Source organism: Protopterus annectens, chromosome 14.part0 (genome assembly GCF_019279795.1).
Source record: "Protopterus annectens isolate FY-2018-M chromosome 14.part0, PAN1.0, whole genome shotgun sequence".
In the NCBI taxonomy this organism is placed as follows: Eukaryota; Metazoa; Chordata; order Ceratodontiformes; family Protopteridae; genus Protopterus; species Protopterus annectens.
The window spans coordinates 276,941,543-276,967,710 of record NC_056748.1 but is presented as its reverse complement, the minus strand read 5'-3'; the positions used below and the strand labels follow the sequence as shown (position 1 = coordinate 276,967,710).

General features: G+C 41.3%; 1 protein-coding gene across 6 annotated transcripts in view; it reads right to left on the bottom strand.

The window, feature by feature from the left end:
• MICU1 (mitochondrial calcium uptake 1) overlaps window positions 1-26,168 on the bottom strand; it is a 1,714,640-nt gene that overhangs the window by 415,423 nt on the left and 1,273,049 nt on the right. For all 6 annotated transcript variants that reach the window (XM_044055989.1, XM_044055988.1, XM_044055992.1 and 3 more), the window contains one exon: window positions 17,076-17,273. In XM_044055989.1, coding sequence (XP_043911924.1) covers window positions 17,076-17,273 — 198 coding nt within the window. The remainder of the gene's footprint in view (window positions 1-17,075; window positions 17,274-26,168) is intronic.

Sequence of the window (26,168 nt, the reverse complement as noted above, 5' to 3'; positions counted from 1 at the left end):
TGTTCGGTGATGTTGGGTTCAGCTATTGCAGCTTTGTGCAATAGTCCTGGACCCATATATATATATATATATATATATATATATATATATATATATATATATATGTATGTATGTATGAACACTTCACAATGCCGAAATCCTGAAAGATAGAATTTCATATGGCCGAGACCATATGATCCAACTTTTGGAATCCTGACATTGCGAACGGAGATCTGCAAACAGCGCTGAATGGAAGAGTTCCCTTTTCCTCACTGTAGTGCGATCTTGGATTTGGAATATTTAAGTAGTGGGGGGTGCAGGGGGGTTTGCAATGTATTTATGAATTGCTCTTAACATTTGTCTATATAAGCTAATATTGGCATTGGACTTTGAAGTATATATTTGTTGTTTTATTATTTTTTATATAGCTTTAATATAATTACTATCAAGTTAGATATTTATTATCATTTTTTATGATATTAATATATATATTTTACACTATACTTGACAATATACAGGGCTATTATGCATTAAATTATTAACTATATATTTGCGATCAACAGTTCACAAACTTTTTGACATACACTGTATTACTTGAGGCTGATGGTTTTAAAAGAAATGCAGCACTATGTGTTTTTAAGTTACACCCTGGTATAATTAATTGAATAATTGAGAATTGAACTGTATTGGTCAATATGGATTTAATTTAATTAATGCCTTTAGATATATTGAATGTGTTTTAGTCAACATTTATTGAATCTGAAGAAGCGTGCCTTTGTGGATGCACGCGAAAGCGCTTATTCTCCTGTTCTAATAAAGAATTGTCTTTTTACGTGGTGGTGGCTTCCAGTTTATACTACATCTCTCGTTCCTGCTCTGGAGACACCTTTAAGGGTCAGGTTTGCTGCCTTTTGCGATTTTGGATATATCTTCTGCTTTCTCCTGTCCCTACGCGATGGATACCTCAGCACTAGAATTGGATTACAACCCAGAAAAGAGTTTTTCCAAATGGAATAATTTGTGTGACAAGAAAGCCAATCCTCTACTTACGTATGAGCTAGCAACTGACATGGCTCCTAATGAAACAGGTACTGTCAATTTGTTTTCGGAATTTAATCCTCTGTTTAAAGAACTTGAAAACAATTTATATAGACAATTCCGACTCTTATGGCAAAGACGCCACTTAGAGGCGTGTCTGCATTTTAAAATAGTTCCGAGAGGAATGAGAGTTCTGTGTATGCCATCTTACGGTAACTCTCATCCGGAACTTCTGAAAAACTGGCAAAAGCTTAATTTAGAGCTTAGCTTTAATTACATAAAGCTACTCATAGATTATTTTCTCCCCATAGAAAATGCTCTAACGGAGAAAAATGATAGCCTATATAAAGACATGATGAAAAGATTTAAAGGGGAAACATTCATTAACAGACTTGATAATCTGATAAATCAAGTAGATGCTTATGGGGAAAGACTGCAAGCTATTAAATTACGTAAATTACAAAGAGACCACAGAGACTTTATGAATGGTCAGGTCTTTGTATGGGCGAGACAGGATTGTGACAACATGCAACAGAGAACCGAAATGGTAACTTCGGATACACAAGGGAACATTTTTGCCAGCAATGACAACATTTCCCCTTTAACTACTGCTACCACGCGTAATGACATCATGGCGACATCGACCGGAAGTCTTAGACAGGCCTCGCATGAACTAAATGGTACTCCACCACCTAATCAAATGGCCATGCAGCAACAGATGGATCTGGGAGCAAGACCAAAACTACAACAGACCAATATTGAATCTTTTTTACCCCAACCGATGCACATAAGAAGGGGCTCAAGAGGAAGATCGGAGAGTCGAACAAGAGGAAAAAGGAAGTTCTCAGGGGAACCGCAGCACAAAACGGGACGACAGAAGGACTGAAGAGTTTGGTTTATAATTTGTCTGATTTAATATCGAGTGACACGGACTATTCTTTGTTGAATAAGGGCTTAAGCTATATACCGGCACAAGTTAGTAATATTTCTGATTTATTAACTGATTTAAGAGCTTTTGCTCGTAAAATAGTGCTAAAATTGTCTTTTAAAAATGATTCAAGTAATATTATAAACTCCAATGCTCAATCTAATTTTGAATGTTTTAAAAGGAAAAGTACATATACGCCTGCATTTCATCCTTGTATAGACTCATTTATTAAATTATGTGAAAATGATCTGTATAAGCACTACATGTTATACAACAAGGGTTTACTGTCTTTGTTTCATAATTTAACAAGAGATGAATGGATGTCATTAAATGCTCTAACTAATAATTCAAAGGTAGTTATCAGACCAGTAGATAAGGGTGGGGGCCTGGTTCTGTTAAACACCAAAGACTATTTTACATAGATGGAGCTCCTCTTAATGGACAATAATACATATAAACTAATAGATGAAAAAACTGTTCAAAGATTGATCTTTCAGGTACATCAAGATTTGAATGAACTACTATTATGTAGACAAATCAGCTATGACTTCTATCTTTTTCTATTGATTGAACATCCCACTTTACCCTATCTGAAAGGCCTTCCAAAAATGCATAAGGGGATAATACCACCTCCCCTGCGTCCCATTGTGGTTGGACACAACTGGGTAACAGAAAATGCCTCTATATTTTTAGAGAAGAAATTAAAACCATTAGTGTCTGTTATTCCTACTATCTTAAGGGATTCATATCAATTGATTGATAACATTAGAAATTTGGATTTTTATGTATCAGAGACGCATCTTTTAGTTACACTAGATGTAAAGAGTCTGTTCACTGCAATTCCTAACCTATATGGAATGGAAGCTATCAGGTCATTATTAAGTAAGGATGGGAAATTCAATAACAATGAACAATCTTTAATAAATACTCTATTGGAAATAGTTCTGACCAATAATGTCATGACATTTAATGAGCTCTTCTATATACAACAGTGGGGGGTAGCCATGGGCACCCCCCTGCGCCAACACATATGCCAACCTTGTTGTATATAGTTGGGAAACTACAAGCTTATTTACACACCCTAGTTACAAAAAGATACTTTGTTATTATAGATTTGTAGATGATATACTTTTGTTATGGGATGGAACTATACATGAATTACAAAGCTTTATAATGGACCTAGAGAAGACCACAGACTTTTTAAGATTCTCAATTGAATATTCAGCCTCTGAGATTAATTTTCTGGATCTAAAAATTAAAAAGAATGGACAAGGGGGATTAAAAACCTCACTATTCAGGAAAGAATGTTGGAAAAACAATCTGTTGCAATACGATAGTATGCATCCAAGGTTTATTTTTAAAAATATAGTGAAGGGACAGTATGTACGGATAGACAGAATATGTCAAGAGCTAGATGCAAGAAATAATGAATTCAATAAGTTAGAAAGATTGTTTCAAGAAAGAGGATATAATTTAGACATGGTCAGGACCATAAAAGACTCTTTTACACAGGAAAATGCTGTTTGTAGGAACTATAGATATTCTAATTGTTTTGGTGCCAATAGAGATTGGAATTTTTCATACAAATAATAAAAATTCTTTACAAAGAGATTCAAGTTATGTCAGATGTATTATCACCTATACTAGTGACAACAAACAGATAATTGACATTATTTCAAAGAACTGGCCTATTTTGGTAACAAATGGTGAAATTAAACAGTTGATAGGTGAGAGACCTACCTTTATATATAAAAACTCAAAGAATCTGAAACGAATACTTTGTAATGAGAAAAGACCTAATAGATCCTACAAAATAAAAAGTTTATTTAATAACAACAATATAGGCACTCATTCATGTGGGAAATGTAGTTCTTGTGTATGGATATCTAAAGAGAAGAGTTTCTTTCATCCTGAGTTATTGTTTAACTTTGAATTTAGATGTATTGCAAACTGTGAGGACAGCAATGTTATCTATTTGGCAACTTGTGAGTCATGCCCAGCATTCTATATAGGCATGACCACAAGAAGACTTAGGGATAGAATACAAGAACATATATATGCCATCAAAAAAGCTGACCACAAGAATGCTCTATCCAAACACATTATAGATTTTCCTGAACATAAATTCTTTTTTAGAGTTCTACAGAAAAGAGAACTAAATGTCAGGAAAGGTGATAACTTTAATGACCTGGAGAATTTAGAGCTAGACTGGATATTTAAATTCAGAGCACAAAGTCATCCAGGTTTAAATACATATGTGAGTATCAGATCATATCTAAAGAAACGAAGATATTAATTAAACCTTTATTTGTCTCTAGGAATGATGGCCATGATCACACTAATATGTTAAGATAGTTTGGAATTTTCATAGGTTTCAGCCCCCCCCCCCTTTCTTCTTCCTTTGTTAACTAGTATGTATTTCTTTAGATTATAAGTAATATTTCATGATTACTTATACAACTATTCAACAACATGCAATAGTTGTTTTACCTGACCAGACATGTGTCAATATAGTATGATGTATATATATGAAAATGTAAGCCAAGGATATGATTGTTCACTAGTCTTAAACTTTTCATTTTTGAACTTTATTTGTAATGAACTTTTGATATTAGACATATGAAATCTGAAGGTTTATAACATGTATAATAATATATCCATCATATAGAACACTCAATGACCTATTAGTGCTCTTGACAAGACATATATTAATATGTGTAGATAAATATGAAATATGATAATTATTATATATATATGTTTGAATAAAATCAAAGATAGTTTTTTGTATACTGTATATAGTTTTATGGTGGCTTTACATAGAATTAATATGAATTTATATGCATGATTAAGGATAGAGCCTATACATGAAAACAATGTACTTATGAATTGCTCTTAACATTTGTCTATATAAGCTAATATTGGCATTGGACTTTGAAGTATAGATTTGTTGTTTTATTATTTTTTATATAGCTTTAATATAATTACTATTAAGTTAGATATTTATTATCATTTTTTATGATATTAATATATATATTTTACACTATACTTGACAATATACAGGGCTATTATGCATTAAATTATTAACTATATATTTGCGATCAACAGTTCACAAACTTTTTGACATACACTGTATTACTTGAAGCTGATGGTTTTAAAAGAAATGCAGCACTATGTGTTTTTAAGTTACACCATGGTATAATTAATTGAATAATTGAGAATTGAACTGTATTGGTCAATATGGATTTAATTTAATTAATGCCTTTAGATATATTGAATGTGTTTTAGTCAACATTTATTGAATCTGAAGAAGCGTGCCTTTGTGGATGCACGCGAAAGCGCTTATTCTCCTGTTCTAATAAAGAATTGTCTTTTTACGTGGTGGTGGCTTCCAGTTTATACTACATATATATATATATATATATAGAGTTCCATACTAATCCCCGACGCACTTTTTCCCGAAGCACTCAATGGCCGAACATACTTATGCGAAAATGCTGTTCACCGAAGCAGTATTTTCGCGTAAGTATGCTGTTGTGGAGGCCATACTACAGTACGGATAAGGGAAGATTCCCTTTTCTCCACTGTAGTGCGGTCTCGGAGTGAGAATATTAAAGTAGAGGGGATGTGGGGGTACAGAGAGGCGTGGCCCCCCTGCATAAATGTTTTTTTCTTTTCTTTTCTTTTTTTTTTTTTTTACACATTTTAACGAAAGTGCTTTTTCAGTAAAAGCACTTTCGTTAAAATGTGTTCGGTGATGTTGGGTTCAGCTATTGCAGCTTCGTGCAATAGTCCTGGACCCATATATATATATATATATATATATATATATGTATGTATGAACACTTCACAATGCCGAAATCCTGAAAGATAGAATTTCATATGGCCGAGACCATATGATCCAACTTTTGGAATCCTGACATTGCGAACGGTGATCTGCAGCGCTGAATGGGAGAGTTCCCTTTTCCTCACTGTAGTGCGATCTTGGATTTGGAATATTTAAGTAGTGGGGGGTGCAGGGGGGTTTGCCCCCCTGCAGAAACATTTAAATTTTTTTTGATTTGTTTCAGAATTTCGATATTCCCAAACATCGATCATATGGTCTCACTCATATGAAATTCGATGTTTCGGAATTTTGAGATTCTGAATATAGAGAGAGAGAGAGACGCATATATTTTATGCAGGGAAGTAAGCCCCTCTGCACCTCCATACCCCCTGCAGATTATACACAATCTTGTTGACTTTCCTGTTTTCAGCCTTGTCTGCTAACGCACACACACGTGTGTGTGTCTACTTTAACTAGATATTATTACACTACTTTCAATGTTGTGACAGTTTAGCACTACGATAAAAAAGTTATGTACTCACCCTAATGTTCCATTTGTTTTGTCCATTTTCATTCTTTCTCAGCTCTTGGTTCGGATCCAAGACTTGGCTGGTTTTACTAACTCACTGAAAACTCTTGAGCACCTGCCTTTTGCATAATGCCCTGGTCCCTAACATACCTCAGATCTTGTTTGCTGCCCTTTATATCCATGGAGCACTGCAAAAGAATAAAAAAATTAATATAACCAGCAAAATATGAGACTCAAAGCAACAGTGTTCCTTTAGCATCTTTGATGCACCCATGAGCTTTGACTAGGAGGGGGTTGGTGGGAGGGCATATGAGAAAGAATGAAAATGGACAAGACAGATTGAGCGTTATGGCGAGTACATAACTTCTTTACCTGATGTTGTCAACTGTCATGCTTTCCTCACCTCTTGGGACACAGTCCCCAGCTACTTAAATCCAGGGAGAACTCTAAAGAATGATATTCCTGAGTACTATTGAATGAAAAGCTGCTCTGTCCCTGAGTCCAGATCTAATTTGTAATGAGCAGTAAAAATACGAGGACTGGTCCAAGCTGCAGCTGCACAAATATAATCTAGAGAAGCTCTAGACAAAAAAAGCTGAAGAAATAGCCATAGATCTTGTGGAATGTGCTCCTGCTGGTTTGGGTAAGGATATTTTTTATTTATTTTATTTTACATAATATGCCCAATTTATAAACATAGGAAATACAATCAGTCAACCATTTAGCTAACGTTACTATAGGGACTAATTTGCCCAATTCTGAATCCGATAAAGATACAAATAGTTCTGTTTTTCGAAAATCTTTCATTCTGTGTAATTAAAAACAATTGTCTGTGAATGTCCGTTAGGTGTAAAGTACAGTTGTGTACCTACCATAAATGTAGATGTTCGAGTGTATTCATTGTTGCAGTCATTACTTTTGGGTTATCCTGCTGGCAGGCTACCCGCAGTCAGCCTGAATTCCAAAGTCCTGGTCCGGCGTCGGTTGCTGTCGCCTCTTCCCTGACGTCAGTGCGCCAGGGGTATAAAAGATGCAGCCGACGCCATTTTCTTCAGTTTTTCTTGCCCCAGATGTCAGGTGCCCCCAAAAAAGGTAGGCTAAAAAACTCGGATCACAAAAAAGCATGCACATAAACCTTCATCTACAAGCAAATACACCACATAGGTTGTATATATTAGAGAAGTCCAGATAAGTTCCAGCAAAGATATGGGGGATGGTGGGTGGGTAACCTGGACTGCAACAGTGAATACACTCGAACATCTACATTTATGGTAGGTACACAACTGTACTATGTTCATCGTGTTTCACTGTTGCAGTCATTACTCTTGGGTTGAATCCCAAAGCTGAGGATGGGTGGCTGGGCTAAATAGGATTAGGAGAGGCTATAAGGCCCTTCAGAACTGCAGTGGCAAAGCCTGCTCTGGATTTAGAGTAAAGAGGCAAGTGGTAGTGCTTTGTAAAAGTGTGCACTGAACTCCAAGTTGCAGCCTCTAAAATGTCTTTGGTTGGTACTCCTCTGAGGAAGGCTGCTGAAGTGGCTGCTGCTCTGGTAGAATGAGGCCTAACGCCCTTAGGCACTGATTTGCCATGCTGAGAATAGCAGAAATGGATGCAATGGCCGATCCGTTTAGAAATAGTCTGTTTTGAGATTGCCTTTCCTTGTGATCCTGTAGCATATGACACTAAAAGTTGCTCAGTCTTTCTGAAAGCTTTAGTTCTGTCCAAGTAGAAGCGTAGCTGTCTGTGTATGTTCAAAGAATGCAGAATTTTCTCACCCTTGTTCTGTGGGTTTGGTTAAAAGCTACGCAAGTGAATGGTTTGGTTGAGGGCCACACTGGACACCACCTTAGGCATAAATGTTTGGTTTGTCCTCAGAGAAACCCTGTCTGGATAAAAAATGATAAATGTTCCACAGCCATGAGTGCTTGTTACTCCGAGACTCGTCTTGCAGAGGTTATTGCTAGGAGCAGAGCTGTTTTCCAGGATAAAAATTTTATATCCGCTGTTGAGGCTGGCTCAAAAGGAGGCAGTGTGAGTTTTTCCAAGCCATAATTGAGGTCCTATGCTGGAATTGGTGCTCTCCTTGGAGGCCTGATGTTTTTGGCCTCTCTGAGGCACTGCCCTATTAAAGGATGAGAAAAGATGGGTGGTTCCATATTGTAATGGGCTGAAATGGCAGAAGCATGAATCTTAATTGATGAAAAGGAAAGGCCTTTGTCCAGCATCTCAGTCAGGTATTGTAAAATCCGAGGGATATTTGGTACATACGTGTCAATGCCTTGTTCCAAGCACAGAATCTCTTCCATTTTTCTGTATAAGATTTTCTGATACTGGGCCTCCTGGCCTCCAAGATAACATCCATAACAGCTTTTGAGAGAGGAGTGTTCTGAATGGCTACATTATCCGCCATGCTGCCAGATTTAAGGTCCTGAATTGGCTGTGCAGGATCTGATTGTTTTGTTGGGTCAGCAAGTGAGAAGTTTGAGGCAATATCCATGCTGGACCTTGAGACAAACTCTTCAGGATTGGGTACCAGTTCTGGCATGGCCAGTCTGGTGCAATCAGTATCATTTTTGGCTTCTCTTGTCTGACCTTTAGGAGTACTCTGGGAAGGAGATGCAGTGGAGGAAAGGCATATACTTTTAGTGTTTTCCAGCTGAAAGATAGGGCGTCCACTCTCCATGCTTGTTTGTGCTAAATCCTTGTGTAAAATCTCTGTAATTGGCAGTTGTGAGGGGAGGCAAATAGATCTATGTCTGGGCATCCCCATTTCCTTGTTATCATGCTGAAGATTTGTGGATCCAGTTTCCACTCGTGGAGATCCATGAGGTTTCTGCTTAGTTCGTCTGCCAGAGTATTTGTTTTTCCTGGCAGGAATTGCGCTTGCAGGTGAACTTGATAAGTCAATGCTGTGTCCCATAAGGTCATTGCTTGTCTGCATAGGGGGTAGGAATGTGTACCTCCCTGCTTGTTTATGTACCACATGACGGTAGTATTGACTGTCTTTATCAGTAGCTGTCCTGGATGAAGTAGATCCTTGAAAGCTGTCAGGGCATTCTGAACAGCTAGCATCTCTTTTTGATTGATGTGAAGATGCATCTGGCTTGCAGGCCATGTGCCCTGAACACATTTTCCTGCCATATGGGCCCCCCAGGCATAATCTGATGCATCTGTTGTCAGTGTCTGTCTGGCTGTGGGTAAAGTGAATGGCAGACCCTTGTTGTGGTGACAGGCCTCTGCCCACCATCAAAACTCCTGTTGTAGACAGGGAATGAGTGTAATTACTGTCTCCAGGCTGTGGCAATGCTGAGTCCAAACACTTTTTAGATACCACTGAAGTTTCCTCATATGCAGTCTGGCATATGGAATTAGTAGAATGCAGGATGCCATGAAGCCCAAGGCCTGCAGGCTTTTCCTTGCAGATAACGGAGTCTTTGTTGCCAATTTTTTGAAGTAAGAAGTCAGTTGCTTTTGTTTTTCTGGCATGAGAAAAGCCATCTGGGCAGTTGTATTTAAGCTTGCACCCAGGAATATTATCTCGAGAGGGTACTAGTTTTGATTTCTTTTCATTTACTGTGTACCCTAGGCAAATTAGTAATCTTTTTACAAACGCCAGATGCTTTAGAAGAATGTCTTTGTTCTCTGCTTGAATAAGGCAGTCGTCCAAGTAAGGATATATTTGAATTCCTCTTTGTCTGCAAAATGCAATTACTGGTACCAGGCATTTCATGAAGACCCTGGGCGCAGTAGATAAGCCAAAGGGCAGTGCAGAGAATTGGTAGTGCATTGAGCCAGTTATGAATCTGAGGTATTTTCTGCAAGATTGTCTAATTGGGACATGCAGGTATGCCTCTTTTAGGTCCAAAGTTACGAGCCAAGCCTTCTTGCCCAGCATGGGCAGTAGCTGCTGTAGAGTCAACATCTTGAATTTTGGAACCTCCAGAAACGTGTTTAGTATAGACAGGTCCAGTAATGGTCTCCAGGTTTTGTCCTTTCTGGACACTAAGAAAAGTCTGGAGTAAAATCCTTGCCCCTGCTCTTGTTGTGGTACTTGTTGTATGGCCCTCATGTCCATGAGGGCTGTAATTTGCTTTTGTGCCTCTGCCCATTGATTGTGTGGCAGGTCTGGTATACCTTTTGTCCTTGGTAGGGTGTGAAAATGGAACCTGTAGCCTTGGGACACTATGTTCAAGACCCATTTGTCTTGGTAACCATTTGCCAATTTGATGAAAAAAGTGCTAGTTTTCCCCCTAAGGGGGATGCCAAAAGAAAAGTGCTTGGATCTGGCAGAGGAAATTCATTGGGACTGTTTCCTGTAAGGTTGTGATTTGTCTTCTCCGCTTTTGGAGGTAGGAACACCCCATTGTTTAGGCCTGTATGAGCCTTGGGGCTGAGATCTGCCTCTGGGACGTCTGTATCTTCCTCTTTGTGGCCTGTCTGACACCGGAAAGGACCAATTTTTAGAAGGCCAGTTCCTGCTAAATCTAGGTGGCTGTACCTGTAAGAAATCCTTAACTGTCTGCATGGATTTCGCTTTATCCTCCATTTTCTTCAACACCTCTTCTGCTTTAGCACCAAACAAAGTGTCATGCTGTAATGGAGCATCTAATAATTTTGCTTTAACATGATCAGGCAGATTCTGTTCCTTTAACCAAGCATGCCTTCTAATAACAGAACCTGTAACAGCGGCCCTGCAAGAGGCCTCCAGTGAATCATAACCACATTGCAAAGTATGCTTTTCCACTTGTTCAGCTGCATGCAATAAATCCTGCATTTCCTTGTTCTCTGAACCTTCAGTATTTGTCAACACTTTCTGTTTAAGTAGTGACATTAAGTATTGCTGATATTTAAGCATACGAAACTGACAATTTAAAGCTCTTACAGCCAAGGTAGCAGAAGTGTAAACTTTTTTCCCCCCATCTGTCTAGTGCCCTAGAATCCCTATCAGAGGAGACAGGGGTTTTTGCAGTGGAAGCTTTGACCCCTTTGGGACCCTGAGATATAGTTTCTGGGTCAGCAGCGGGGTTTTTATATAGGAATTTATGGGAATCCGGGACCCTGTAGTATCTGTCTGGCTTAGCAGGTGCAGGGGGTAGAGAGTCAGGGGACAGGCCGGACTCTGAGAATACATCATCTACAATGTCTAGAACAGGTGGAATTAGCCAGGGGCCTGTGCTGAGGAAGTAGCAGAAAGTCTCTGAGCCTTTTCTTAGATTCAGAGTAATATTGGCTCTCCCAGTGGAAATGTTCCCTCATGGTATGCAGGGTTTCCCCAAAAGAATAATCCTCAGGAGGAGAGGCTGAAGGAATGGATTCTTCAGCATCAGAGTCCTCATAGGGAGGCATAGAATATTCCTGTTCAGAGGAGGAATCAGAGGAAACAGAAACCTGATCAGAAGAATCATATTCTGTCTCTTGCCTAGGCCTCTTATCAGGAGGGGGATGGGAACCCCTGATCAAAGTAATTAGGTCTTCGGCCATTTTAAGCATCTGTTTTTTAGGCATGGAAGTCTGAGTAGGAGAATGCTGTACTTGTTTCTTTGTCTTCAGAGCTGCTTTAGTCTTTGTCTTTGAAGCTGAAGATGGTTTAACATATAACTGTGTAGGTCTGAAGACACCCTCAGAAGCCGATGCCTGCTCAGCGGCTCCGGACCCATCTGAGGGAATGATTTCCGAGTGTCCAATACCTTGAGTATCCAGAGGCCCAGTCGGCTCCACATGGGAGTCGGAAGCGGCCTGTGGCTCTGAGGTAGCGGGCGCCAGGGGCTGCGAAAGCACCTCACTGAGAACCGGCGACTGGCCTAACGGAGGCCTCGTTGTCAGTTTTGGACCTCGGATGCCTATCCTTTTCCTTGTCCTTGCGTTTTTTTGTAAATTCCGGTCGTCGGCTGTTCCGACGGCATTATATAATTAAATCTTCGGACAAAGTAATGAAATGCAAAATTGAACCAACGCTTAATAGTGCGTTGGTTAAATCTAGCACAAAACCGACAGCTAGCAACACTGTGATCAGGGCCTAGGCAAGGAATACAGTAAGAGTGAAAATCCTTATGAGGTATTTGCTTCCCACAAGAAATACAGTTAACTTTTTCTGACATTGGTCTGGAGCAAGAAAAAAGTTTCCCCAATGGGGTACTTAGCTTTAATGAAGACTTCAGTTCTGAAATTTGGATTCGAAAATCTCAGGAGTCCGCCGACCAGCACTTACGAACTGCTTTTGCTTTGGGCACCGTGCAGCAAGAAAGACTGAAGAAAATGGCGTCGGCTGCATCTTTTATACCCCTGGCGCACTGATGTCAGGGAAGAGGCGACAGCAACCGACGCCGGACCAGGACTTTGGAATTCAGGCCGACTGCAGCTAGCCTGCCAGCAGGATAACCCAAGAGTAATGACTGCAACAGTGAAACACGATGAACATCATATATTCTCCTTTATCTGAAAAATTTGCAAAGAAGACTGATAAGATGAAAGTTTGATTGATATTATATTCTGACACCACCTTAAGTAGAAAGGAAAGTTTGGTTCTTAATGACTCTGTCCTTATGAAAAATCAAGTAAGGGAGCTTAGAAAACAAGGCCTGAAATTCAGAAACCCTTCTAGCAGAGGTAATTACTATTAAAAATATAGTTTTCTAGGTCAGATATTTTAGTTTTGTCTTAGCTGAATGGAGATTGGGTTAGAGCCTGCAATGCTACATTTAAATCCCAAGGGGGAGTAGGATCTTTAACAGGAGATCTTAGAAGAAGTGCTCCTCTTAGAAAGGCTCGACAAAGTTTGGAAGATGCTAAAGATGAATTATCTGTTCCAACATGGAAGATGGAGATAGCAGCTAAATGCACTTTATCGGCAGAATAGGTAGCTCCTTCATTGAAGATTGATGCTAGAAATTCCAGAACTTTAGAGATAGGAACAGAAAAGGGATCTAATCTATTCTGTTATACCCAACAAACAAATCTTTTCCATTTACTTTTGCAAAGTTTTCTGGTAGTAGCTTTGTGATGTGACAAAAGAATTTGATGGACTATGGAGGAGAGCCTGGGCTGTGTTAGCAATCAATGGAAGTAGAAAAACCAGGTGGTCAATTTTAGGCCTGGAATGTCTGGATGAATTGAGTCTGTCAGGTGAAACAGGTGGTCTGGAACTGGATGCAGGATCCAAGGGGGATAAAGATTAGTCCAAAGAAAGGGAAAACAAATTTAATAAGGCACAATGAGGATTAATGTGGGGGAGGATTGGCATAATAGTCAAGATCTTAAGCTCACAATTACAAGGCGCAGAGTTTGAGTCTGACCTCTGTTTAAAGACTGGGCTTGTAATAGTCTGCAGACTGATAGCCTAGTATTTACCTATGAATCAGGATGCTTTCTGAAGAAACTTGGGGATGGGGGGTGTCAGGGGATAGGTGTAAAGGAGACCAGCAGGGCAATTGTGAAGTAAAGCATCTTTCGGTAATGACTTCAGCAGGGGGATGAGGGCAAAAAACATGCTGCACTTGTTGAGGGGGGACCCAAAAAGGTCGCAGCATAGTCCTATCTGCACCTTCATATTGAGAGACCACTTGTGAGGCATTAGAATATACCTGTTTAGCTTGTCTGCAATCACACTGGACTTCCTGGAATGTGCATTTTTTTTATCAGAAATCGACTGGATGAGATCGACTGCCACACCTCTTACAGCTTCTCAACACAGGGGGTAAGATTTGGTTCCCACTTGTTTGTTGACATACCAGACCACTGACATGTTGTCCATCTGAACTGCAATAGTCCTTGTGGGACAGTGTCTTAGAAGGCCTACAATGGTAGGAGGACAGCTCTTATTTCTAGGACACTGATATGCATAATCTTGGGCCTGTATCAGTTAATGTCTGGTTGCAGTGGTGATAAGCCAGTTGTCTAGATATGGAAACACTCAGAATGCTTGCACTGGGATCAATGGGCAAAGGCCGCTGAAGCATAAACATGCTTCATAATCTAACACCCTAGACTCCCTGTTAGGAGGTGGACAGAGAAGCTCTGTTCTGCAAGATTCTTTGTAGTGGGTACTGCTATGACCATGGCATCAACTGGTACTCCTTTGCTTCAATAGATTTCACCCTTAGATGGTGCCAGGATCTTGTCTGGTCTCCTGGGTATTGGTTCAATAGTATCAGGCTCCTTCCACGCCTGCTGAGTCACCAAATTAATAAACCCATCAGCAGACAGAGACACTCAGGAGGTAGACGGGCTAGCAGAAAAAGCCTACTGGAATACCGACTCCTCTTGTGAAGGGTTGATGGGAGACCAACCACCCCTTTGCTTCTGGAGTTCTACAGCGTCTCCAAATGAGACATTATTGGGTGGTGATCTTGGGGACCCTTCCACTTAATCAAAGTCTGTATCTTCAATGGCTGACTCTTGAGGAGAGCCTAAGTGCCTCCTTTTGCACCTTCTCTTCCTGGGAACTTCTTCAGTGGGATGTTCTGGAGAACTGTTGAAAGAAATCAGAATACTCTGATGGGTATCCTGACGGCTAACTTGGACTTGATGTCTCCTCTTTGGTAGGAATTCTGTTGTGCCAAAGAGGCTCAAAATGTAGAGACAAATGGGCTAGGAAGGTCAGACCTGAAGAAGGTGGAGAAGTTCAAGCTCTACTGGTACAAAAAGCCCTCTCCACTACTTCAAATGCCCTGGAGAGAAGGAAAACAACGGCTTTGAAAGAACATGCCTACGGACCTGTAGGTTCCCTCCTTCCTGAAGGCAGAGCACCAGAAGAGGGAGATGGAGCCAAACTATCTAATGCCAAGGCTCTGAGGGGAACAGATGGCTGTGACAATTTCAGAGTCGACTCCAACACCTTGGGCACAGCGCCGATGCTACTGCTCTGAGAGTCATCGGTCCACTCAGAGGTACAACCAGAATCAAAGATACTCATATCTTCGGATCCGATGTGAACGACTCCGGAACCTTCAAATCTGACAACACCAAAACCACAGGTCGGATCAGAGAAGAAGCTAGCAAGGGGTGTGCATGTGTGTGCCTACTAAGGTCTCTGGACCCAGTGGGGTCAGAGCTGAGAGTACCCCCATTTCTTTTTGCATCAAGAGGAACTTCCTCATCATCTTGTCCATGTCTGCTTCAGTCAAAGATGCTCTGAATGAAGCCCCTGGATGGTGGTGCCTTAGGGAATGCTGCAAGAAGGGAGATGGTAGCTTAGAGGTGTTCGGATCTGGGCCAAAGAGTGGAAATGGATACAAGGTGACTTTTCTTTTTGAATCTTCAGATCCAAAGATTTAGTCATTTTTGTTGGTGGTTCCGAAGTTGAAGCCAATGAGGTGGTAGGCTCTGGATAGCGTTTTCTGGAATCTCTCTTTTCCAATTGTTTAGGGGGATGAGCCCCAGAAGAGGCTGATGATTCAGAAGATTTAGAGAGCAGCAAGCCCCTGAGTATTAATTTGTTTTTATGGTCTACAATGGCCCTAAGGTGAAAACCCTTACACATGTCACAGTTAGCAGTTAAACATGACAGGTCTAAACAATATACACATTCTGAATGCACATCTGAGAGTGGAATTTTTGTTGCCACAGGCCTTACATTTTTTGAAACCTGCTGGTTTCTCTGACATTACGACTCATATGAAAAAGGCAAAAAAAATACACTGATAAGAACATAGATACTAAGAAGGGAAAAACAAAAGGATAATGAAAAAGATAAAGTTTTGTTTTATTTTAAAATAAATAACTGAGGAGAATAATCCAACAATGGTAAGAAAAAAGAAGTACCCAAAGGTACTAAGAGAAACTACCAGCAATAAAGTACACAAGTACTTAAAAGGGAAAAGGGAGAAAATGCTATTAAAAGCAGTGGGATCTAGTAAGAAAAATTATAAGACATCAAGTATATAAAAAAAAATTAACTCACTGACAAAACACAAACAAAATTAAGCAGTCAAGAGCTACAAGAGTGATCATGTCTGAATTCCAAGGTGGCAAACAAGATCTGAGGTATGTTAGGGACTAGGGAATTATGGGAAAGGGGGGAGCTCGAGAGCTTTCAGTGATCCATGAGTTAGTAAAAACTGTCAAGCTGGATCAGAGGATCGGATCCAAACCCAAAAGAGTTGAGGATCATATGAAAAGTGACATCATCAGATTCAGTCCTTAGTTTTAATGAGCAGGTATATTTTGCTGCAACATTAGCTATAATCCAAGGAGCGGTTGTACTTGGTTTCTTGCAGGAATTTTCATACCTTTTGTCTGGATTGCACAACCTTTTTCTAAATTAGCAACAGTTACACTGTCATAATGCTCTTGGTATTTGCAAACAAGGAGCCTGAAAAACCCTAATGGTTTTATATTTGTTTTGTTTTATTTACAGCATGACCCTTAAAATAATAGACAGTAACAGTGTTCTTAACTAGTTACAATACTTCATGCAACTTAAGATATTATCCTCATGCACATGTGACAAGAATAATCATACTGACAGTATACACCCAAGGTCCAATGTGTGAACCTCTTCCGATCTAAGTGTAGTGTGCCTAACATGTCCTAAGAAGTGCAGCCTGTCTCCTTACAGTACATTACTCCTGCTTGTCGCCTGCACAAAGACAAAATTTAGATAGGTAGAACTGATGCCCAATCTGGACTCTAAGAAAACAGTTTAGAAAGTGGAATGCAAACTTGAAGGTAAGTACAGTGGTGCATGGGTACATCTGAGACATAACAGAACTCCAAGTCATTAAACTTTCAAAACACTGCAGGCAGCCTAACACAAAGGAATAAATTACAGTACTACTAACCTCTAACTTCAGAACATCATGCTGAAGTTTTCGCTGAAATTCCAAAAAGCTTTTGATAGTTAATTTCCCTTTCAAATCAGCTCCAAAGAAGTAAGTCGTGAGAGCAGAATTGAAGCCAGTCTTAAGTGTATTTCCTGTAGTGGAACGGTCCCGGTGGCGCATACCCATGCTGGTTTGAGATCGTATGATGCTTTGAACCTGAACAGGCACAAAACCATTTAGTAAAACTTTTGTTTTTGTTACAGTGAAATGCAATGCTTAAATATGTAGCTTTAATTGAACTTTTCTTGAGTCTTACACTTACTTTGACTGTGGTGTTGCCAGCAAATCACATCCAATTTACTCCTATTCACCATATGACCACTGCCTTTAACAATACAAGTTGTTTGTTGCTCTAAGCAGGGTGACAAACTGAAAACACATGCTCAGTAGCTGGTAGACAGGTTTTCAAATATTCCCTATATATATATATATATATATATATATATATATATATACATATGTGTGTGTGTACATGTATAAGTTGGGCAGTTTGATGAATTTTGTTGATCTGACACCCTATGAATTCTATGTGATAAGCAGGGGGGCAGTTTGCTGTTCTCATGGTTGATAGTTATCCCTAAATGATCTGCAAGCAAGAGCAGGAATGCTTGGTGCTGTAGCAGTAGATTCCTGAAGTGAGTAGTTAGGCCAATCGCCGAAATATGGGAAGACTTGGATCCCCTGCAGTCACAGTTAAGCTGCTACCACTGCCATAATCTTGGTGAACTCATGTGGGGTTGTGGGGTTCTGAACTGGTAATGATTGGCTCCCAGCTGGAAATGGAAAAATCTCAGGATTGCCTTTAAATCTTTACATGGTAGTATGCATCTTGGAGATCTACAGAGTACATCAAACCATCCCTCCTCAAGATAGGTAATACAGACTGTACCATGACCATCTGGAATTTCGTCTGTTTGACAAATGTATTGAGCTAGCTGAGGCCAAATACTAGTCTGAGGTCCTCTGTCTTCTTTGGAGCTAAAAACAACCTGGACCAGACTGGATTTTAACTGGTTTAGTGATACGAGCTGGATGACTTTTTTCTAGCAACTTAGAAACTTCTGTTGCTGAAGATTCCAAGTGATCGGGTGGAATATCAGGGATATTTAATCTTTAGATTTGGTAGATATGAAAAGGGTATGGTACAGCCTCTGGTGAATATCCTTAACATCCATGAATCCAAAGTAATGGTTTGCCAGGCTTGTTGATGCAAGGATAAGTGCCCCCCACCCCCACACTGCCTCCAGAGTGTAGCACCTGGGTAACCCTTCAGGGGCACTGGTAGGGTTTCTCAGTGAAGGGATCATGTCATTTAAGTTGCCTCTCCCTTTGCCTTGGGAAAGGGGTCTACTCCCATAATTATCATGTTGAATGAATACCCTGTGATTTCCTGAAACACATTTTCTTACCTCCTCTCTGACTCCTGGAAAAGGATTTTTGTGGAGTGTGGAAACAGATTCCTATGGCAGACAGAGTCCTGCTATCTTCTTCACTCCTGGTACGCGTCTCTTTTCCTTTGGGTTCAAATAGTATGGAACCATTGAAAGGGGCATTAATGAAGGACACCTTGAAGCTTTCGGTGAAGTTGCAAAGCTGCATCTAGGCACGGTGACGTATGGTAATGCCTGTATCAGGTGCTCTTACTGAACCACCTGGGGTGTATGACGGGAGTCGCATGGCAACATTAGAAGAAGATTGCACAGCAGACAGCTGGGTGTCCACTGTCTTTGAGATGTCCAATGGTAAGTTACCTGAAAGAGACTTTGATATCTTCTAGGTCAAGTCCCTTTGGAAATGAGTCAAATGAGCAAAGTAATTCAGTGCCCCGAAGGCAAAAGTCACTGAAGTGTAAGTCAGTTTCTCTAGTCTGTTCAAAGCCCTGGAAACTCTGTTAAGGGGATCGACAGAAAAACTGTCTTCGTATAGTTCTTTCTTCATGACTGCTACGATCACCATGGCATCTACTGGATAGGATTCTGTCTAGTTTCTTATGGATTAGTTCTGTAATATCAGGGTCCTTCCATGCCCTCTGAGCCATGAGATCTATCAATGTATCAAGAGAGGGGGACCATCCAGGATGCAGATGAGCCAAACACAAAAGCTTGAAGGACCATGGACTCATACGAAGAGGTTTCAGTGGCCCATCCCTCCCTTCTGCTTCATCAATTCTAGGATGTCCTCAAATGTGACATCTTCGAGTGGGGGATCTGAAGATTCCATCTCCCTCATCCAAATCTGTGTACTCAGTGACAGACTCAAGAGAGAAGTCTATGTGCTTCCATTTGTATGTCTGCTTTCTTGGAACATGTCTCTGGAGGTTCTGGTGGAGACCAATTGGAATCTGATTGGGAGCTCGAGTGTTCAGCTGTCTCAAATCCTATGGGTTCTGACTGTCCCTGCCAACCCAAATGAGAGATATAAGGAACAGGTTCCACCGGGTGTCGGGACTGATCTGAACTTGTTGCCATTGGAGCTGAGAAAGTACTTCATCTGTTAACTGACACAGGAAGCTTGCCCATTCCAACAGAGATGGCCTCTGAGGAGGACGTCAGACCCAAGTGCAAAGGTACTGGGGGGGGGGGGTGGCAGCTCAGAGAACTTCAGGATCGACTCCACCTTTGGTGCTCTGACACCGCCACTTTGGCTCCAGGACTAATCTCGAACCAATAACATCAGGGTTAAGAGAGTAAGGAATGTAGTAGAAGCTAAAGTCTCTTGGACTATCGGATCTGAGCAAGGTGTGCTGGAAGGGGTAAGGACCCATGAGAACTGGATCTGTGTAGGGGACCAGTACCAGAGTGATGTGTGAAGGGGTTGATGGGCCTGTTTCGGACCTCCTCTGAAGTACAGTACTGGGAGGAATCCTACTTGGATCTGTGTCCTCAAAAACGTTCTCATCATTTGGTCAACTTCCATTTCTGTGAGACGTCTGATTGATCTTCCTGACCTTGATGACAAAGCTATCGATGAGGTCTTGAGGGTACTTTATGTTGCAGGATTGGTGAATGTAGCAGAGGGCTGATCATCTCTTGAGAAAAGGTAGCGCTAGGGTAGTGAGTTTGGACCAGAGTGGCAAGTGGATCTGACTGCGTCAAAGTTTTAGATATGATCAAACAAACCGATGGATCTGACTGTTTCCTTGATTTTTCTATTCTCTTACCTTCGTTACTTTTCTCTACAGGCTTCTCTCAACTGTTTTTCTTTAGGCCTGTCCTTATCGTTCTCCCTTCCCTTTTCAGTACTTGGAGAAGCAGATGTAGGTCTTGCTTCAAATGACATAGTGGAAGACCCTCTCTGTGGGGAAAACAAAAGTACAGTGGTGTACCTACCATAAATGTAGATGTTCGAGTGTATTCACTATTGCAGTCATTACAATTGGGTTATCCTGCTGGCAGGCGACCCGTAGTTGGCCTGAGTTCCAAAGTCTTGGTACAGCGTCGGTTGCTGTCGCCTCTTCCCTGACGTCAGTGTGCCAGGGGTATAAAAGTTGCAACCGATGCCATTTTCTTCAGTTTTTCTTGCCCCAGATGTCAGGTGCCCCCAGATATGAAGGCTGTAAAGATAAAAAAATATGCCAAACAACCATTCATATATCACTAAAAAACATTTTCTTTTTCTAAAAGCAAATACACCACATAGGTTGTATAGAGCTGAGAAGTACAGAATAGTCCCAGCAAAGAGGGGGGATGGTGGGTGGGTAACCAGGACTGCAACAGTGAATACACTCGAACATCTACATTTATGGTAGGTACACAACTGTACTATGTTCATCGTGTTTCACTGTTGCAGTCATTACACTTGGGTAGAATCCCAAAGCTGAGGTAGGGTGGCTGGGTCTAGATTGGATTTGGCGATGCTAACAAGCCTTGCAGAACTGCAGTGGCAAAGCCTGCTCTGGATTTGGAGTAGAGAGGTAGGTGGTAGTGCTTGGTAAAAGTGTGCACTGAGCTCCAGGTTGCAGCTTCTAATATGTCTTTGGTTGGTACCCCTCTGAGGAAAGCTGCTGAAGTGGCTGCTGCTCTGGTAGAATGAGGCCTAATGCCCTTAGGCACAGATTTGCCATGTTGTGCATAACAGAAGTGGATGCAGTGTCCTATCCATTTGGAGATTGCCTGCTTTGTAATAGGTTTTCCTTGTGAACCTACAGCATATGCTACAAATAGTTGCTCAGTTTTTCTGAAAGCTTTTGTTTTGTCCAAGTAAAATCGTAGCTGCCTGTGTATATCCAAAGAGTGCAGAAGTCTTTCCCCTCTATTCTGGGGATTTGGGTAGAAAGTAGGCAAATGAATAATTTGGTTTAAGGCCACGTTGGAGACCACTTTTGGCATGAATGTTGGGTTCGTCCTTAAAGAAACCCTGTCCTGGTGAAAAATGAGGAAAGGTTCCACAGCTATCAATGCCTGTAACTCTGAAATTCTTCTTGCTGAAGTTATTGCTAGGAGCAGAGCAGTTTTCCATGACAAGAATTTTAGATCAGCTGTGCTGGCTGGCTCAAAAGGAGGCAGTGTTAGTTTTTCTAAAACAAAATTGAGGTCCCAAGTAGGTACTGGTGCTCTCCTAGGGGGTCTTATATTCTTTGTCCCTCTGAGGTACTGTCGTAGTAGAGGATGTGAAAAAATAGGAGGATCCGTGCTAAAATGGCAGAGGCATGGATTTTAATAGAAGAAAAAGATAGGCCTATGTCCAACATCTCAGTCAGGTATTGTAAAATCTGAGACATATTAGGGACTAGTGGGTCTAGCCCTTGTGCCTGGTCCCAAGCACAGAATCTCTTCCATTTTTCCACATAAGATTTCCTAGTGCTGGGTCTCCTGGCTTCCAAAATTACATCCATAACAGCTTTAGAGAGAGGTGCAGTCTGAGTGGCTACATTATCTGCCATGCTGCCAGGTTTAAGGTTCTGAGTTGACTGTGCAGAGTCTGATTGTTTTGCTGTGTCAGAAGATGAGGGATTTGAGGTAGAGGCCAAGGCGGGCCTTGGGACAAAATCTTTAGGATTGGGTACCAGTGCTGGTGTGGCCAGTCTGGTGCAATCAGGATAATTTTTGGCCTCTCTTGTCTGACTTTTTGAAGTACCTTGGTGAGAAGAGGCATCGGAGGGAAGGCATAGACTGTCAGGTTTTTCCAGTTGAAAAACAGAGCATCCACTTTCCATGCTCTAAGTCCTTGTGCAAAATTTCTGTAATTGGCAATTGTGAGGGGAGGCAAATAGATGTCTGGGCATCCCCATTCCCTTGTTATCATGTTGAACACTTGTGGATTTAGCTTCCATTCGTGAGGATCCATGAGATTTCTGCTTAGTTCGTCTGCCAGTGTATTTTTTGTTCCTGGCAGGAATTGTGCTTGCAGATGTACCTGGTAAGTCAGTGCTGTGTTCCACAAAGTCATGGCTTGTCTGCATAGGGGGTAGGAATGTGTGCCCCCTTGCTTGTTTATGTACCACAAAACTGTGGTATTGTCTGTCTTTATTAATAATTGTACTGGATGTATTAGGTCCTTGAAGGCTGTCAGGGCATTCTGTACAGCTAGCATCTCTTTTTGATTGATGTGAAGATGCATTTGTTCCTTGGGCCACGTGCCCTGAATACATTTTCCTGCCATATGTGCTCCCCAGGCGTAATCCGATGCATCCGTTGTTATTGTCTGCCTGGCTGTAGGTAAGGTGAAAGGCTGTCCCTTGTTGTGGTGACAGGCCTGGGACCACCATCGAAACTCCTGTTGCAGGCAGGGAATCAAGGTTATGACTGTCTCTAGGCTGTGACAATGCTGAGTCCAAATACTTTTTAGGTACCATTATAGTTTCCTCATATGCAGTTTGACATATGGAATTAGTAGAATGCAAGATGCCATGAAACACAGGGCCTGCAGAATTTTTCTTGCAGGGATCTGGGTCTTTGTTGCCATCATTTGAAAGTAATGAGTCAGTTGCCTTTGTTTGTCTGGCTTGAGATAAGCCATCTGGGTAGTTGTATTCAAGCTTGCACCCAGGAATATTATCTCTTGAGAGGGCACTAGTTTTGATTTTTTTTCATTTACTGTGTAACCTAGGCAAATTAGTAATCTTTTTACAAACTCCAGGTGCTTTAGAAGAATGTCCTTGCTCTCTGCTTAAATAAGGCAGTCGTCCAAGTAGGGATATATTTGAATTCCTTTTTGTCTGCAAAATGCAATTACTGGTGCCAGGCATTTTGTGAAGACCCTGGGCACAGTAGATAAGCCAAAGGGCAGTACAGAGAATTGATAATGCATTGAGCCTGCTATAAATCTGAGGTATCTTCTGCACGATTGTCTGATTGGGACGTGTGGGTATGCCTCCTTGAGATTCAAAGTATCTAGCCAAGCCTCTTTGCCCAGCATGGGCAAGAGTTGTTGTGTTAACATTTTGAATTTTGGAACATCCAGAAAAGTATTTAGGATTGACAGGTCCAGTATTGGTCTCCATGCTTTGTCCTTTCTGGGTACTAGGAAAAGTCTTGAGTAAAATCCTTGGCCCTGTTCTTCTTGTGGAACTTTTTGAATAGCTCCCATATCCATAAGAGCTGCAATCTGTTTTTGTGCCTCTGCCCATTGGTTTTGTGGCAGGTTTGGCATACCTTTTGGTTTTGGAAGCGTGTGGAAGTGGAACCTGTACCCTTGAGAAACTATCATGTGCCAGTTTTTTGAGAAAAGTGCTAGCTTTCCCCCTAGGGGTGCTGTCAACTGGTAAGAGCTTGGTATTTCCAGAGGGAAGTCATTGTGACTGTTTCCTATAAGGTTGTGATTTGTCTTCTCCTCCTTTGAGGGCTGAAACACCCCATTGTTTAGGTCTGTAGGAGCCTTGGCGCTGAGATCTGCCTCTTGGGCGTCTGTATCTGCCTCTTTATGGCCTGTCTGACACTGGAAAGGACCAATTTTTTGAAGGCCAATTCCTGTTAAATCTAGGTGGTTGAACCTGTAAGAAATCTTTCACAGTTTGCACTGACTTCGCTTTATCCTCCATTTTCATTTTCTTTAAAACCTCTTCTGCCTTAACACCAAACAAAGTATCATGCTGTAGTGGAGCATCCAATAATTTCATTTTAACATGTTCAGGTAAACTTTGTTCTTTCAACCAAGCATGTCTTCGAATAACTGAGCCTGTAACTGCGGCTCTACAAGAAGCCTCTAATGAATCAAAACCACATTGCAGAGTATGCTTTCCCACTTGTTCAACTGCATGCAATAAATCCTGCATTTCTTTACAGTCAGGACCTTCTATATTTGTAACCATTTTCTGCTTTAACAATGACATGAGATACTGCTGATATTTAAGCATGTGAAACTGACAGTTTAAAGCTCTTACAGCTAAAGTAGCAGAAGTGTAAACTTTTTCCCCCATCTGTCCAGAGCTCTGGAATCCCTATCTGAGGGGACAGGATTTTTGGCAGTGGAAGCTTTAACCCCTTTTGGACCCTGAGAAATAGTTTCTGGGTCCGCAGCGGGGTTTTTGTAAAGAAATTTATGAGAGTCAGGGACCCAGTAATACCTGTCTGGCTTTACTGGTGCAGGGGGTAAATAATCTGGGGAAAGACTGGATTCAGAAAAAACATCATCAACAATGTCAAGCACAGGGGGGATAGCCAAGGGCCTGTGCTGAGGCAATAGAAGGAAATCTCTGAGCCTTTTCTTGGATTCTGAGTAATCCTGGCTCTCCCAATGGAAATGCTCCCTCATGGTGTGCAGGGTTTCCCCAAAAGAGTAATCCTCAGGCAGTGAGGCTGAAGGAATGGACTCTTCAGCATCAGAGTCCTCATAGGGAGGGAGAGAATAGCCCAAGTCAGAAGAAGAATCAGAAGAAATGGAAACCTGATCAGAGGAATCATAATCAGTGTCTTGCATAGACCTTTTGTCAAGAGGGGGATGGGAGCCCCTGATTAAAGTAATAAGGTTATCGGCCATTTTAAGCATCTGTTTCTTAGGCATGGATGACTGTTCTGGAGAATGCTGCACTTGTTTCTTTGTCTTTAATGGTGTTTTTGACTTTGCATTTGCTGCTGTAGTAGCTTTAATTGTAAGCTGTGAAGGTCTGAAAACACCCTCAGCAGCCGGTGCCTGCTCAGCGGCTCTGGACCCATCTGAGGGTATATTTTCCATAGGCCCAATACCTTGAGTTTCCACAGGCCTCGGTGTCTCCACGTGGATGTCGGTTGCGGCCTGTGGCTCTGAGGTAGCGGGTGTCAGGGGCTGTGAAAGCACCTCACTGAGAACCGGCGACTGGCCTAGAAGAGGCTTCGTCGTCAGTTTTGGACCTCGGATGCCTGTCTTTTTCTTTGTCTTTGCGTTTTTTTATAAATTGCGGTCGTCAGTTGTTCCGACGGCATTATGTAATTAAATCTTCGTCCAAAATAATGTAAAGCAAAATCAAACCGACGTTTAATAGTGCGTTTATTAAATCTAGCACAAAACCGACAACTAGTGACGTCGTGGTCAGGGCCTAGGCAAGGAATGCAGTAAGAGTGAAAGTCCTTATGAGGTATTTGCTTCCCACAAGAAATACAATTATTAACTTTTACTGACATCGGTTTGGAGCAAGAAAAAGTTTCCCCAATGGGGTACTTAGCTTTATTGAAGACTCAGTTCTGAAATTCAATTTTGAAAATCTCAGGAGTCGGCCGACTGGCACTTGCCAACTGCTTATGCTTCTGGCACCGCGCGGCAAGAAAGACTGGAGAAAATGGCATCGGTTGCAACTTTTATACCCCTGGCGGACTGACGTCAGGGAAGAGGCGACAGCAACCGATGCCGGACCAAGACTTTGGAACTCAGGCCGACTACGGGTTGCCTGCCAGCAGGATAACCCAAGTGTAATGACTGCAACAGTGAAACACGATGAACATCCCTTGATTATTAAGTTTCCCTCGTACCTTAAATGGTTCTGGTCCCAAAAGCAGCACAAATTTCACAATTTGCCTGATGCTGAGGTGCACTCAAATAGTAAATACACAGGGAATGGGGATCGTGAGGAGGGATCTTGTGTCACAGGCTGAATACTTTTTAAAGCCTGATGGTTTGTCTGACACCAGAAAGAAAGAA